At 43.5% G+C, this 17,040-nt stretch overlaps 1 protein-coding gene across 2 annotated transcripts in view; it reads left to right on the plus strand.

Annotated features, from left to right (window-relative positions):
- Positions 1 to 12,196, plus strand: part of ZMYND11 (zinc finger MYND-type containing 11) — a 127,378-nt gene extending 115,182 nt beyond the window's left edge. For both annotated transcript variants that reach the window (XM_075315459.1, XM_075315458.1), the window contains exons 14-16: positions 2,844 to 3,122; positions 5,804 to 5,989; positions 7,894 to 12,196. In XM_075315459.1, the coding sequence (XP_075171574.1) occupies positions 2,844 to 3,122; positions 5,804 to 5,989; positions 7,894 to 8,016 (588 nt within the window). In that variant the 3' untranslated portion in view covers positions 8,017 to 12,196. The remainder of the gene's footprint in view (positions 1 to 2,843; positions 3,123 to 5,803; positions 5,990 to 7,893) is intronic.
- Positions 12,197 to 17,040: the final 4,844 nt, after the last annotated feature.

Raw genomic sequence — 17,040 nt, forward strand, 5'->3', positions numbered from 1 at the left:
TCTGTCTATCATCTCACCCGTTCTCTACGCTCTGCAAATGACTTTCGACTAACATCCACACTAATTCGAACCTCCCACTCCCGAATCCAAGACTTCTTCCGAGCTGCACCAAACCTCTGGAACGCTCTACCCCAAGAAGTTAGGACAAATCACAACTTACTCAGCTTCAGACTCTCCCTAAAAACGCATCTTTTTAGGGCGGCCTATCACACTCCCTAGCCAAACTAATTTCACCTAATCCCTCTACAACGTCTCAGAACATAACCCCACGTCAAACTCCATGGCACCCAAATGCATCTCAAGGCTCTGGCCAATTGGTCCAGGAAGCCATCATCTATCCCCCATTTCCTTGAGATGGCTGGATTGTTATTGTAAATAAGCACTTGTACCTTGCCCCTCCCCCCATCTCATTGTAGATTGTAAGCTGTCACGAGCAGGGTTGTCTTTTTTCCCTTTAAATATTGTATCTTCTATAATTGTTACTTGTTATGTTTATGTATATGATATGCATATGAGCCTCCTGAATTGTAAAGCGCTGCGGAATATGTTGGCGCTATAGAAATAAAGATTATTATTATTATTAATATTATTAAAAAGAATTGACATGCTGCATCTTGAAAAACGCAGTCAACAAAAAATGCACTGTATGGACATCACAATCGAAATCTCAGACTTTGCTGGGAGAAGGAAATGCATGCATTTTGGTGCATCTTTGTGACCTCAAAAGCGCTCAAAGATGCCCTGTGTGAACTTAGCCTTCTAGTCAATCGATTTGACTTAAACAACGCATTGCATTTTTGTATGTGTTTTTGCCGTGGTGCATGTTTTGGTGCGGTTTTTTTTGGGGGGGGGGGGGAAACGCTGCATCTTTGTGGTAAAAAAAAATGCCGCGTGTGAACATACCCTTATGCTCAGATGCAGCTCAGGAGTGAAACTGCCAATAATTGCTATAGCTGAGCAGTTATAGGAATTGATATGAAAAATGTTATTCGATAATTTGCGGAAACTGTAATATCCCTTTTCCAAATAAACAGATTGCACAAGAAGTGCTGCAGTGTCATGGATTCCATGCCAAAAATCCATACCATTTTGTGGATGGGATTTTCACTTAGCAAGTAATTTCTTTCCCAGCGCATATGAAGACGAAAAATCACATGTAACATAATATCCATCACATTTGTCCTACAGATCCTGAGTTCATGAGCTTACACACTAAAAAATTATGCCTCTTGTCTTCATATTATATTTGACTCAAATCTTTGAATCGCTATATGAAATCACGTGTTTGTCACCTGCACGTCAGAAATTTTCATAAATCCACCCTTTTCCATCAAAACCACAAAAACTGGAACTATTAGGCCTTTGCTCTGCTTGTGTATTGCTTCCGATGCAAGAGCATCCGATGCGATATGCTAGTGACCCTCAGCTCAGGCTCTGCTGCAAGTGTGAGCCAAGTGTCATATGACTGTGATCCGCTTTTGCGATCAGATCACAGCTGCGGAGAAGAGGCAGAGAGTAATCTCTTCATCTTCTCCATTGCCTGTCTCGCATCCGAGTACAGTGCAATGTTTCACACGCACTCATAGACATGTATGGGTACATGTGATGCAAGACTCGCTGCCAAACACAGCATGCTGCTATTCTTTTTCATGCACATATGGCATGATAAAAGAATTGCAGATGGACACTGCCTCATAAGCGAGTGCAATCCGATGTTTTATTGGATTGCACTCGTCCATGTAAAATGCACTACTGAAACTCAATACTAATTAGTTTTCCTCTCACTTTAGTCTCCTTTCTCCAATCTACCCTGATAGGAGCAGCCGGACTCATATTTCTGTCATTGCATTGGTTTTCCACTATGGAATACAATCTAAAGTCTAAGCTACCAAGCTCTCCACTACCATATCCTGCACCAACCTCACTCTCCTCCCTTATCTCTTGTCTAACACCCGACTCATGCTCTCCACTTTGCTAATGATCTCAGACCAATCTCTTATAATCCGAACCTTCCAGACCCACCTCCTATACTTCTCTTCTGCTGCTCCAGCAATCTGGAATGCACTACCCCAGACAGTCTGGTAATTTTCTGTATCCACTGTCTTAAGTATGCTCTATAAACATATCTTTTAGCAAGCCTATCCCAACACCTCACTAATATAACTGTTCTCCCTTCCATGAGAACTTTCCGCTTCCGTCAGAACCTGGTCCCTTCTATCAACTCTTCCCACACACTCCATACACTCAACAGCTTTGTGTATCTGGACATATACAGATAATGACATATTCTTTAACATTATACTATTGTTAAAAAAAAAAAAAAAAAAAGATTGCACTGGTATCTTGGAGTTACAGGCAAAAAAATATTGTTTGAAACTGGGAAGTAGTTGGAAAAAATGAAGAAAATATGGAGCTAGGGAAAATGAGATGAAGAAGGATGGCTAGTGTCAATGATGGCGGCGGAAATGTAAAAGTATGAGACTCCTGGAGGCGAGCTGGAAGTCTTCTGTCAGGCATGATGGGATATGTCATGATAGAGGACTGCTGTGCGGGAGATTTATACCGAATGCGAGAATAAAGATTATCATCAGTCTATTTTATGAGAAGAGCTTGGTGCAATTGTAGTCATGTGGCATTACGTGATCCTAATTACTACTATGTAAAAACTGGTGAGTCCCGAGATGGTCTGTGATGGATTGGGTAGTACAGATTCCCAACCTTTGCCCCATCGATTCCAACCCTATTAATTCGAAGCCAATCCAGAATCCAGTAAATATGTTATTCTGTTGTCTGCGGCAAACATGTACACCACTAAAATGTTATTCAATCTGTCCAATTTGTAGGATCCGGAGCCAGAACCTGAGACGGAAGCCGTAAGCTCAAGCCAAGAAATCCCTCCCCTGCCACCGCCAGTAGAGAAGGTGTCCGTCTGCACACAGACAAAGAAGCAAAGTGCCTCGTCTCCAAGAATGTCGCACCGCAGCACACAAACCAACGGTGATGCCGGGTGCCAGAATATGTGTCACGACAAGTACAGTAAGCTCTTCAGTGACTTCAAAGAAAGAATGAACACTGACAACAAGAGGGAAAGTGAGCGAGCTGTGCGAGAAGCCGTGGAAAAGGTTAGAATCAGATAATACTCAGGTCCTGCACTGAGAATATTGTCCGCTAAGGCTACTTTCACACATCCGGTTTGAGCCCTGCGGCTCAATCCGGCTGTGAAAACTATGCAACGGATGCGGCGAAAACACCGCATCCTTTGCATAAGTTTTTACATGCGGCCCGCCCGGTTTTTTCCGGTTGCGGCATGCTACTGAGCATGCGCAGTGGAAAAAACCGTATACGCCGACCGGATGCGGTTTTTTCCACATCGCGCCGCATCCGGCCTCCATAGGTATGCATTGAAAAATGCGCCGCAGCGGCCGGATGCGGCGCGATGCGGTGTTTTTTGCCGGAGCAAAAAACGTTGCAGGGGACGTTCGATCCGGCCGCCGCATCGGCTAAATCTGCCGCATGCGGCCAAAACCGGACCAAACGCAAGCCCCTGCGGCACAATACGGCACTAATGTAAGTCTATGCAAAAAAAAACGCCACCGGCGTTACAAAAGCCGGTGGCGGTTTTTCTGCAAAACGCCGTATTGTGCCGCAGAGCAAAAATCCGGATGTGTGAAAGCACCCTTACCCGTCAGAAGGTCCCTGCGTTTCTTCCAAGAGAGCCACAATTAATCTTTTCTTGTTGTTTTGTATATAAGCCTTAACTCCTTAATGACCTGTGACGGGATCATGAGGCACAGATGGGTTACCATCGCTTGCACCAGTGACTACTATTTGGTCCTCCTCTGAAGCTCTGCCACCGGCTGAGCTCCATAGAACCATAATTTCCTATATGTTTGCACAATATTTAATACATTTTCTACGGAATAATTCCTTGTGGACCTGATTTGATGTGTGTAGGTTATAATACTATGATATTGTATTAGAGCTTGTATGAGTTCATGTACACCAAGGGGACTAAGACATAAAGCAAAAAATAACAGTTTCAAAGAAAATAATTATTAAAAAAAAAAATAATTCAAATGACCTCATTAAAAATAAAGAAGTAAAATCAATATATGTAGAATAATAGTGTTGCAAAAAAGTCTATAGCAACATACAAATATTAAAATCATACATTGGGGAGAATAAGTATTTGATACAATGAAAAAGAAAACTTAATATTTTATACAGAAACCTTTGTTTTCAATTATAGAGATCAGACATTTCCTGTAGTTCTTGACCAAGTTTGCGCACACTGCAGCAGTGATTTTGGCCCACTTCTCCATACATATCTTCTGCAGATCTTTCAGGTTTTGGGTCTGTCACTGGGCAACATTGAGTTTCAGCTCTGTCCAAAGTTTTTCTATTGGATTCAGGTCTGGAGACTGGCTAGGCAACTCCAGGAACTTGAAATGCTTCTTACGGAGTCACTCCTTAGTTGCCCTGGTTGTGTGTTTCGAGTCATTGTCATGCTGGAAGACCCAACCACAACCCATCTTCAATGTTCTTACTGAGGGAAGGATTTGTTGACCAAAATCTCGCGATAAATGACCCCATCCATCCTCCCTTCAATACGGTACAGTCGTCCTGTCCTCTTTGCAGAAAAGCACCTCCAAAGTATGATATTTCCACCCCCATGCTTCTCGGTTGGGACGGTGTTCTTGAGGTTGTACTCATCCTTCTTCCAAACAAGGCGAGTGGAGTTGATACCAGAAAGTTCTGTTTTGGTCTCATCTGACTTTCTCCCATGCGTCCTCTGGATCATCCAGATGGTCAATGGCGATCTACAAACGGGCCTGGACATGTGCTGCTGTGAGCAGGAGGACCTTGGAGGTTGGAGTGTGATTGATCGTGTGGGCAGGTGTCTGTTATATAGGTACCGAGTTAAACCAGTGCAATTACTACAGGTAATGAGTGCAGAGTAGGAGCTTCTTAAAGAAAAAAAATAACAGGTCTGTGAGAGCCAGAAATCTTGCTGGTTGGTAGGTGGTCAAATACTCCAGTAATAAAATGCAAATTAATTATTTAAAAATCCTACAATGTGATTTTCTGGATTTTTTGGGGGGAATTCTGTCTGTCACAGTTGAAGTGTACCTACAATAAGAATTACTGACCTCTCCATTCTTTGTAGGTGGGAAAACTTGCAAAATTTTCCCTGTATCAAATACTTATTTAAACCCCCTGTAATGCTGAAAAAAATCCAAATGCCAGAATTGCATTTTTTTGGTGTTATGAACACACAAAAAAAAAATAATAAATAAATAATAATACTATGAAAAGCGATAAAAATGTTAATGTGCCCCAAATTGGTATCAATGAAAAATGTAAGTTCAGTGCACAAAAAACACGCCCTCTTACAGGCCTGTGGATGGGAAATAAAGTTTCAGACCACATAAAAAGTCGGTAGATGCAAAAAAATTTTAATTTCTTTTATTACGGTTATACATTTTGGAAATATTTATTTTAACCAATAAAATAAAGAAAACTGGACAAGTTTAGCATCACTGTAATCATACTGACCTGGAGAATCATGATGTTGGCTCATTTTTACTGGACAGTAAACTGCATAAAAACAAAACCCAATAAACCATATACATACACACATACATGTGTGTATATCTAATATTTATGCTTTTTGAGTTGGTCTTACAGTAAGGCCATCTTAAGAATTTGGGCAGCATTTTCACTTCTTTTGCGTTTGTTTTTGTAATATGTATTTTGAAAAAAGCGTCTTGAGATGGTTGAGAGTCTTTATTTCTCCGTACAGCTGCGGGGCGAGATGGAGGAGGAGAAGAGGCAAGCAGTGAGCAAAGCTGTGGCCAATATACAAGGCGAGATGGACAGAAAGTGTAAACAAGTGAAAGAAAAGTGCAAGGAAGAGTTTGTTGAGGAAATTAAAAAGCTGGCGGCACAACACAAGCAGCTGATATCGCAGACCAAGAAGAAGCAGTGGGTAAGAGGCCAGGCTTCGTTGAGATCAGCCCAGGGCTGCAGACAGAGTATGTTAGTGAGAAGGACGGTCACAGATACACCCTTTATACTTTTAAACATATCAATTAGACACTCCTGCAAAAATCGAAATCAGCTTAGGTTCAATTTACATGAGTTCGATGTCTAAACTGTATCTGAGACCACTGGACGGGAGCTCTGTGAGTTTCTTTACTTCCCGGTATTTCCAGCTCTTATTTTGTTTAGCTGGGTTGGGGCGACGTCTTGTCACAATGATCACATCACTCCAGCCTGGGTAATCAAAAGAAGAGCCGCGAGGAGAGGAGAGTCGCAGAGCTCCCATCCAGCGGTCACAGATCACAGACTGGCCGATGGACCAGAGTCCATCACTACCTGTATTCTGCACCGTCTCTCTCGGCCCTGCTCCAGGTAACATTATGAAAATATAACAGAGTATTTTTTTTAAACTTCAACTATTTTAAAAATAATTTTTAGTATGTTTTAACCTCACATTAGTACTGTTGATTGGGGGACCACCCACTAATCGTTAATGAAAGCAAGACGCACATAAGCAGCATGGTGTAGTAGACACACCGGCTTTCTGTTCAGGGTCTTCACTGCTCTTCTAGCACTCAAGTGCTTCTGCTCTTTGGTTTGGACGAACAATGTGGGGACCCACCTATCAAAGGTGATTAAAGGGGGCTATAACTTTTTAAACAGTTTTTCAAAGTTTACTTACCCTTTAAGGCTCATTGTGTTCATTATGTTTTTCATGCTGCTGTCAGAGAAGCAGCCATGTTTCTTCATACACTGTGTCCAAGGATATGAGCTCTACGTTGCATGGACCAGACAGGATACAACCCAAGTAGGTTTAGTACCCATCACAATGCATCAAATTTTCTAAAAAATTAAAATTTGAAGAAGTTGGCCACTACTTTTTTATTGATAGGCCATTTTTTCAAGATGGGCCATTGGTATCTGCTTTATGGTATTTGTGATGTGGCTGGACGTTTCGGATGCTGCCAAAACACAGTAGCTTTTCAATTTCTATAGTGATCACAGACTGGCACTACAGATCAATCTCCTATTCATATGAATCTGTAATACCCTACCACGACCATTTTAAAAGTGACCGAGACGTTGTGTTCCGGCCAAGTTCAGGCACTTCCGGCCAGTAATAGCTGATCGGTGTGTGCAGAGTGTCGCACCCCCACCAATCAGATATTGATGACCTCTACCAAAGGTAGGCCATCAATAAAAAAAAGTAATGTCCAACCCCTTTGACTATTAATATGTATAAAGTGAGCCTCTGGCAGCACGGTGGCACAGTGGTTTACTATAGACATCATTTACTTAGTTTTAGGTATCCGGTTTCTAGTGTTGCAGGTTAATTTTTTTTGCAACACGTCACACTCCGCATGCACAATGCAATTGCACCACTGCCATGTATGCTAATACAGTCAGGATGAGCGAGGGGGAATGTGTAATGTTAATATACCAGAAGATTTTGCTGCAAAATTACATAGTGTAAATTGTATATCAAACCCTACACATTTTTGAGGGGCAAAACTAATAAAGCTGTTGATAGTTTGCACTGTTGCTTTGCAGCGCTGGGGTCCTGGGTTCAAATCCCATCAGGGACAACATCTGTAAGGAATTTGTATATTCTCCCTGTGTTTGCGTGGGTTTCCTCCGGGTTCTCCGGTTTCCTTCACGCTCCAAAGACATACCGATAGGGAATGTAGATTGTGAGCCTAATGTATATTATTAATAATATTATTATATACTTTTACATCCAGTCCGATTTTACCATCAAAATAACTTTTACTCCATTTGGTCCCTGTATTATTTTTAGCTCATTATATTAATGGTAATAATGTGATTGCTTTGTTTTTCTTCCCAACATAGTGCTACAACTGTGAAGAGGAGGCAATGTACCACTGCTGCTGGAACACCTCGTACTGCTCCATTAAATGCCAGCAAGAACACTGGCACGCTGAACACAAGAGAACCTGCCGCAGGAAAAGATGAATCGCTCCCTCCTTCTTGTATCATTTCCTTGATCTCTATCCTCAAACTCTGTGTTTTTATTTTTAATTTCCAAGATGCCGTATTTGCTTACTATCTGCATACCGTTTCCGAAGCAGCTCCTAGTTTGCTCAGTACTGGACGATCTGCTGATTTACACGATTCCAGTACTGAAAACCGTGTCTTCACTCAGAAATATCTGCCCACTTCTCCCTGTGCTTTATATCCAGTCTCTAACCTGTTTGCTGGGGGTCCTGTAGGGTGTTTTTTTTTTTTTTTGTTCTGGAAACAGCCCAGGTTAGACGCCATTCCTTCCTTTACTAACACATGAGAAGTCGGAAGCGCATTTTACATTCACAATGACGCCGTCGTTTTTTGCTAGTCAGTTTTGCATTTCAGGTTCCAGGCATTTTGTGTTTTTATAATGTTTTAACATTTTAAAATGTGTTTTTCGTTTTAAAACATACGTTAGCCAAGCGGCAGGTCTTAATCCTCCCCCTTTAAAAGAGGAAGGTTATAAAAGCCCCATATTTTGGTCTCATTGAATAACCGCAGACCAGAAATGTAGCTGATCGATATGGAGGGAGCCAAATGTGCGGTGCCACTCATTTCTGATAGGTCTGTGAATGTATAGAAAGGGGGAGATTACCTTTTTTTAAGCAAATCCTCCCATCGGAAACCTGCCGAGCTTGTCATTACGTTCCTTCTACTTGGAAAGACATTATAATATTTACTTATTCTGTACCAGGGGGTTTTAAGACTTTTTTTTTTTTTGGAAGGGGGAACAGGGTTCACAAGGCAAGAATTTTTTTGTTTTTCTTGCATATTTTATTTGTAAAAATATATCCCATGTTTGTTCATTACTTATTTTCAATATATAACTTTTATAAAGAAATTAAATATATTAACTTTGATTGCATAGATTTAAATACAGGTAATCTTATCGTAGATCATAGGCGTTACTTTACGATTTGCACAGTTCTTAGTCCTATGGAGGCACACTTTAAAGAGACAATTCAGACCAAGAATTAACCTTGGACAACTTCTTACAGGGTTTATTAAGACTTCATCTGTGCCGTTATCGTACCTTTTAGAAATAATTCACCTGTTCACACTACTGCTAGCCATATACAGTTGTCACCGGGGGCGTATATGAGGGTCGTCCTGCTCTGAGAAAGCCTTGATTGATAAAGTGACTATACTTCACAAGTAGGAGGTAGGGTTTACTGTAGACATCATATACTTAGTTTTAGGTATCCGGTTTCTAGTGTTGCAGGTTATTTTTTTTTGCAACACGTCACACTCCGCATGCACAATGCAATTGCACCACTGCCATGTAAGCTAATACAATCAGGATGAGCGAGGGGGAATGTGTAATGTTAATATACCAGAAGATTGTGCTGCAAAATTATAGTGTAAATTGTATATCAAACCCTACACATTTTTGAGGGGCAAAACTAATAAATTAGTTTATAGTTTGCACTTAATTTAAGGACCTTTTCCTATTGTATAAATGCATCTAAAATGGTAAAGGAACCAAGTTTAACCCCTTCACCACCTGGCAATTTACAGTTTTTCATTTTCGTTTTTTCCTTCTTCTTACAAGAACCATAACTTTGTTTTATCTTAAATGGGGCAAATGGGCAATTTATTTTTTTTTTCTGTCAGGGTTGTGTTTCATATTGTTCAAAATTTTTTTACACTTTTCATTGTTTTTACTTAGCGGACTTGAGGTTACGATCTTCCAATTTCTTGTGCTGTACAGAGCATCAGCACCGTCAGAAATGCTGACTTCGTGTGAATGCCCGCTCACAGCCACCGTGCACAGGAAATTTGTCATGATAGTGACAGGGGTCAAGAGCTGACCCCCCCGGCTGTCATGACTACTCATTGATGCCCCGCAATCACGTCACGAGGTCGCCGATGGGAGCGGGGATTGGCGAACTCCCTGCCAGCATGCGTTAAATCCTGCTGTCGGAGATTGACTGCGAGATTTAGCAAGTTAACAGCAGTGGATGGATCTCCGATCTGCCCGCCACTGTTAGAGGCACATGTCTGCTGATCAGATTAGCCAACATGTGTGGAGAAAGATGCAAGCTTCTATCAAATGGAAGTACACAACCTATGACGTACCAGTACATCATAGGTCGTGACGGGGGGTACATATAGTTTTATTGAAAATCTCCTGTTATTTTGTGTCGCAGACCTTTTGCGTTTCGACTACATATTCTGTTTTATCTCATTCTAAAGTCCTCTTACCATCTACTTCTTACTAATATACTCCCTTCCTCCATGCAGGACTTGCATTTCTACCTCTACTGGTATCTCTGTCCTGCCAGCTTTGCACCTGCATGTTTATGGCATATGCACATACATACTGTATATGCAGGTCTAACTCCTGGGATCTGCATCAATCTCAACAATGAGGCCTCATGCACAGGCCGTGTTTTGTTTTTTTTTTTTTTTTGTTTCTATCTACATTCATTTGTATGGAAGGTCCAAAACTTGTCAAACAAGCATACTTGCCGTTTTACAAATGCAGAAAGCCACCCGTGCATGGTCACTAATCTTATTGCGGTTGAAATATGGCTCCAACCTTAAGATAGATGTGAGGTTCCGAACTCGGATCCACATTGATTATACATTTATGGCGTATAACATATGGGTATGCCTTGAATGTCCAAGACTGTATAACTAAAATTAACGATCCACCAGAATGCCTTTGCATGAAGTCGGCTGTTTGTTTCCTGACCAAGTCTGTCTGCATCATGTTCAGTTGTCATTTTAGATGCATTGAAAAAATTCTTCAAAATAGACAAATAGTGCTCTCTTCCGCAGTTACTGACCAGTATGTGTTACCACCGGTTTGGCCAAAAGACACTGAACCAATTATAGCTATAGTTAAGCATTTTCCACCTCCCAGAAACCAGTAGGAATTGCCTTGATGCTGGAGTTATTAATGTATAAAGTTGAACACAAAGCCAATTTTATGAATTGATGCTTCCTTCATAAACACTGAATGCATGCCTTTTTCCTTGTAAAATATCCATTTTGGGTTTGTTTTTTTTACAACCTCTTAAGAGCATTATTCATGGATCAATAATTGAATATTGATTTTCACCTATAAACCTTCCACGTTGTTGGGAGCTGGGCTCATAAAACCACATCTTTAGCCACTTTTACTGTCGTAGTATTTTACGTCATCAGATCCTATTGTTATGTGTGAAAGGAAGTTCATGTACTGGTTTTTGTTTTGTTTTTTGGGGTTTGATTTTTTTTTTTTGTGAAGTTTCTGAGCAGGAATGTAGAAAAACCTAACACGCTAGCTATTCGGAGGTAGGATGATCGAGGAGGAATTGTAAATATTTTATTTAGATCTTTGATATTTATTTCAAGTGATTAGAAAATGGCAGCAGAAAATGTCACCCGTGGAAGTATTTGTGAATATTGATGAATAGGCAAAAAAAAAAAAAAGTCAATAAACAGCCAAATTCTGGGCGCTATGGGATTCCATGCATCCATCGGTCTGTCAGATTTTACGTATGCTCCTGCAGTGTTTTCTATATCCAGCTTGATACATAAAATCCGCATGACCTTTCTGCACTCGCCACCTCTTCCTCAATCCATCCATATAAAAAAATACCACTCCACCGCTGTACGAGCTACGGTACAATCCTAGCAAGAAAAGATACTTTACAATATCTGCAGTATCGATCCAGACCTATGAATGAAAGTGTATAATGAAAAAAAGAAGTAAATACATTGATGTAATATCATTCCAAGAAACATACAAATATAACGGTAAGCTGCATGAGATTAACACTTGTGTTATTTGGGCTTCTTTTCCTGTGTCTTTTGACATGGTTGCACATTGCAAAGTCAAAACTGTGTGAAAACAAGAAAAAAAAAAAGAATTAAGATTGTGGCCTGGTTTTGTATATGTTGTAAGTTAAAATAAAAACTAAAATGACAAAAAAAAAATAAAAATATGTTTTGAGACCGTTACTACAAAACTGAATTCACTTCTGTTTCTTAAGCTGTACTAAGATGTTAAGCTTGGCCACTAAGCACATTGTAATTATCCATTGTGGCTGGTCTAGTTCTTTGACACATTCTGCCATTTTGTAAGCTGCTCTTACTAGCAATATGTGTTAACATTTGTTAATAAATGTATTTAAAATTACATCATGTCCTTGAAAGTACTTTTCTGCCACGTGTCCTTTCGTGGCTGTAAAAAAAGGGAATATATGCTGACCCGACAGACCTGTATGACGGTACCATTCTAATCGTCAACTCCTGCTATATCAGTTTGTGAAGCAATAGTTACATGTGTATTTTCCCTTCCCCTATGACAGCAACACCAGAGAGAGGTTCACCCATACAGGACAGGAAACCCACTAAAATAAAAGGGCGACACTTCTCCTACGCATCAGTTCGGTTTCCTGTCCTTGATCGGAGACCTCAGAAGTTGGTGGCTTGGATGTCCCAGGGCCGAACTGGGGCTGAAAGAGAGGCTTACCTGCCATGGTACCGGAGCTCGGCCCTGGAAGCGTCACCCAATGGCTGGTGTTACCTCTGTGGTGGCGGGCACAGGCATGGCAATGTCAGACGAGATCCTCTGCCTGACGTCACTCAGGTCTGTATGGCCTGTGGTGAAACGTGCTGGTTTAAGAATCCAGAGGTTCCTGCAGTCGTGCCTTGATAAAGTGGCACTAGGTGCTCAAAGTGACCATGTGCTGTCGCAAGATGACACTGTATGGCAGCAGCCCGGAGTCAGAAGAGGACATTAGGTTTGGAGCAGAGGAAATGGCACTCATTCCCAGTGAATGAAAAAATTAAAAAACTGGTAAAAGAGCAGTGGAAGAGGCCAGATAGGGAGAGAGGCTTTGTCTTCATCCTTTAAAGGAAGTATCCTTTTGAGAAGGAAGACTCTTCATTATGGGACAAGAGCCCAAACATTTATGTGGCTGTTGCAAAGTCAGCCAGGAAATCGACCCTTCCCTTTGAAGATCTGGGTAGCTTTAAAAATCATTTTAACAGGAAGGCTGACAGTTACCTGCAGGGGCCTAAAGACCCGCTATCGCAGGAACTTGTAGGAACCAAATAAGTTGTTTTTCCATCTGTTGGAGCCAAACCATTAATTAAGGATAACACCTCCAGGCAGAAGATTCTTTCCACCTTGCCTTAAGTACAGGGAGCAGCCGCCTTTCTTGCACATGCTTTGGCGGATTCTATGCGGCTTTCAGCAAAATCGTCTGCCCTATCCAATTTGGCTAGTGGGGACTTGTGGCTGAAGCGTTGCCCGGGTGATGCTCAGTCCAAGGCAAAGTTCTGCTCAATCCCTTGAGAAGGGGAATTCCTTTTTAGCCTTACTCTGGACTTAGGACGACATCCTTGAGAAGGTGGGGGATAAGAAGAAGAAAAGAAAAAAGAGTTTCCCAGTTACCGCTTTTAAAAATTGATCCTTTCGGAGGAAAAGGCATATCAGAAAGAAGCCTCCCAAAACTCAGGAAAACTGAGGAGACGGAAAAAGAGTGCATGTTTCATGTTTGGGGGCCCGTCCTCGGAGGGGAAGAAATCCTCCCAATGGTGCCATCATCCAGGTGGTAGGAAGGCTCTCCTCATTTCTCCTGGCCTGGCAAAAGATCTTATCCAGCAGCTGGATTCTAGATGTAATAGGAGACGACCTGTAGTTGGAATTTCACTCAACCTCCCCAGGGGCCCCTAATAATGATATCTGTCAGCAAGTCGGAATAGAGTCTACTTGCTTTAGTGTAAGAAGTTATGGTGCTAGTTCGGAAGAACGTACGGCTGAGGTCCCTAAAGAACAGGAAGGCGTGGGGAAACCGGACAGATCCTTCAAGGTTATAATTATTCTGAAAAGATTATACAGATTCCTAGTCCACCATCCTTTCAAACTGGAGTGAGTTAAGACTGCAATAAAACACCTATTTCCGGGTTGCTTCATGGAAGTGTTGGATCTCAAAGATGCCTATTACCACATTCCAATTTACATTGCTCAGTCATCAGAGGTATTTGAGAATAGCGGTTCCCATACGTAAAGTACTGAGGCATTACAAATTCAGGGCCCTGTTTTTTGCCCTGTTGATGGCTCCAAGAATCTTCACGAAGGTCATAGCAAAGTTGATAGCCCATATTAATGGTCAGCTCTGTTTTGACAGAGTTGAGACGGGTATTAGATCTGGAAAAATGAAGGCTGCAGCCAGAGACGATCCTTTCTGGGACTTCTCGACTCCACAACGCATGTGCTTTTTTTCTTCTGGAAGAAAACATAAGATAAGAATGTTGGTCAACGCAGCCATAAGCAGTCCACGCATGTCCCTCAGAAAAACTGTCCCTGCTAGGATCCCTTACCTCATGCATTTCTCAGTCTTATGGGCCCATCTTCACTCCAGTCAACTTCCGTGGGAAATGTTGAGAGCACAGATGCAGTTAGAAAATTATTTACAGGGTAAAATAGAACTTTCCTTGTTATCCTTACACTCCCTGCGATTGTGATTAGTGGGACTACCTGTCAATGGCGGTGTTGTGGATGTTTCCAGTAACCAACATAATCACGATGGATGCAAGCGCATTAGGTTGGGGAGTACATCTAGTGGAGCATGTAGTTCAGAGTCTATGAGACTCCTGGGAAAGAGGAGGTTTCTTTGTCGCTCCATTGGGAGACCCAGACAATTGGGTGTATAGCTATTGCCTCTGGAGGCCACACAAAGTATTACACTTAAAAGTGTAAGGCCCCTCCCCTTCTGGCTATACACCCCCAGTGGGATCACTGGCTCACCAGTTTTTGTGCTTTGTGCGAAGGAGGCAACACATCCACGCATAGCTCCACTTTTTAGTCAGCAGCAGCTGCTGACTATGTCGGATGGAAGAAAAGAGGACACATATAGTGTCCCCAGCATGCTCCCTTCTCACCCCACTGTATGTCGGAGGTGTTTGTAAGGTTGAGGTACCCATTGCGGGTACGGCGGCAGGAGCCCACATGCTGATTCCTTCCCCATCCCTTTTTACAGGGCTCTGGGTGAAGTGGGATTTACCGGTCTCCAGGCACTGAGACCGTGCTCCATCTACAGCCCCTGGAGAAGATGCTGGATGGAGCGGAGTACATCAGGGACATGGCCCTGCTTCCTCAAGGTACTCTGTGTCCCCGTGCATTTGGCGCTCACACCGCAGCATGCTGGGTGTTGTAGTGCGCCGGGGGACATCAGCGCTGCGGCGCCTGTGCCATGGCCTCATTCAGCTTTGCTGAAGCAGGCTCACTTATGGGAATTGGTCGCGCCGGCCGCTGGGACTGCGGCGCGGCTGGCACTTGTAGTGCGCCGGGGACTTCAGCGCGGCCTGCGCTTTTACGGCGGCCGCGCTGATAACTAGAGTCCCCGGCTTTTGCGGCCTGCTTCCGTTCGTTCCCGCCCCCAGACCTGCCAGTCAGGAGAGGGGCGGGACGCTGGCCACTTCCAGGAATCGGTCGCGCCGGCCGCTGGCAGCGGCGCGGCTGGCACTTGTGGTGCGCCGGGGACTTCAGCGCGGCCCGCGCTTTTACGGCGGCCGCGCTGATAACTAGAGTCCCCGGCTTTTGCGGCCTGCTTCCGTTCGTTCCCGCCCCCAGACCTGCCAGTCAGGAGAGGGGCGGGACGCTGGCCACTTCTATGAATCGGTCGCGCCGGCCGCTGGAACTGCGGCGCGGCTGGCACTTGTGGTGCGCCGGGGACTTCAGCGCGGCCCGCGCTTTTACGGCGGCCGCGCTGTTAACTCGAGTCCCCGGCTTCTGGGCCTAGTCTCCCTTCGTTACCGCCCACAGCCCTGACAGTCAGGGTAGGGGCGTGACGCTGCATAGAGCAGAGCTGAGAGCTGGAGTATGTTTTGCATACTCCACCCCTCTCACTGTGTGCACTGTGAATCCGGATTCCCGCACTTTCTCAGGCACGCCCACGGCTTCCTTCTCTACAAGGACACCGGCAGCCATTAGTGTCAGTTTCTGTACGATACAGAGACAAGTGTGGAAGACCCTGGCATTCTGATAGTCACACAATCGCTGTAACAGGCGTTAAGCAGCACCTGTGGTGCTAACCCCACTAGTGCAGAAGTGCACTTATAGATATGCTTGTACTATATACATTGCACTGTTTGGTCGCACGTTGTATATACCCTCCTGGATTATGCGGAGGAGTTATCAGCATATTCTCTGTGTAAAACAAAGGTGCAGAACCACATGTTTTTCTATACAGCTGGTACAGCATGTACGGCTATACGGCCGGCAGGTACATAGACTCCCATTGTATGCACTAATGGCCAGGGGATGAGGACGGTGTCTGCAGTATTTACTGACAGTTTTTCTGAGACTATGGCTATGATACTAGAAGCCTAGCAGTCCGGACATGTCTCTCACAATATGGGCACTGTTGAATCATTGATCCATGGCCCCCCTCAGTGTGAATAACTAACAGCTCCGGGAATGTCACACGCATCCCAGAGTCACGGCTCTGCACGGACGTCAGTCCCAGACAGCCTAAGTGGGCTCGCTATGAGCGGCCTCGGTTTCATCAGGGTCCTAACAGAAGGACTCGCTGTGTAATGAGGCGGAAGTAGCGGCTCAGGATTCTGATCCTGAGACCGCTCTCAATCTGGATACACCTGATTGTGACGCCATAGTAAATAATCTTATAGCGTCCATCTATAGAATGTGGGTTATTTCTCACAGCTCCTCCAGTGGAGGAGTCAGCTTCACGTATTTTTCTGGACCACTCTGCCTTCAGAGAGGCAGTCCAGGAACACCACGCTTATCCAGATATGCGCTTCTCCAAACGGCTTAGGATACACGTTATCCCTGTCCCCTGACTTGGTCAAGGACTGGACCCAATGTCCCGAGCGGCATCCTCCAATCTCCAGGCTTGTAGCTAGATCCATAGTTGCAGTGGGAGATGGAACTGCAAACTCAAAGATGCCACTGACAGACAGATGGATCTCTGGTCGAAAGCCATCTATGAGGCTGTCGGCGCACCGTTGGCT

This window comes from Anomaloglossus baeobatrachus, chromosome 6, assembly GCF_048569485.1.
Source record: "Anomaloglossus baeobatrachus isolate aAnoBae1 chromosome 6, aAnoBae1.hap1, whole genome shotgun sequence".
In the NCBI taxonomy this organism is placed as follows: domain Eukaryota; kingdom Metazoa; phylum Chordata; class Amphibia; order Anura; family Aromobatidae; genus Anomaloglossus; species Anomaloglossus baeobatrachus.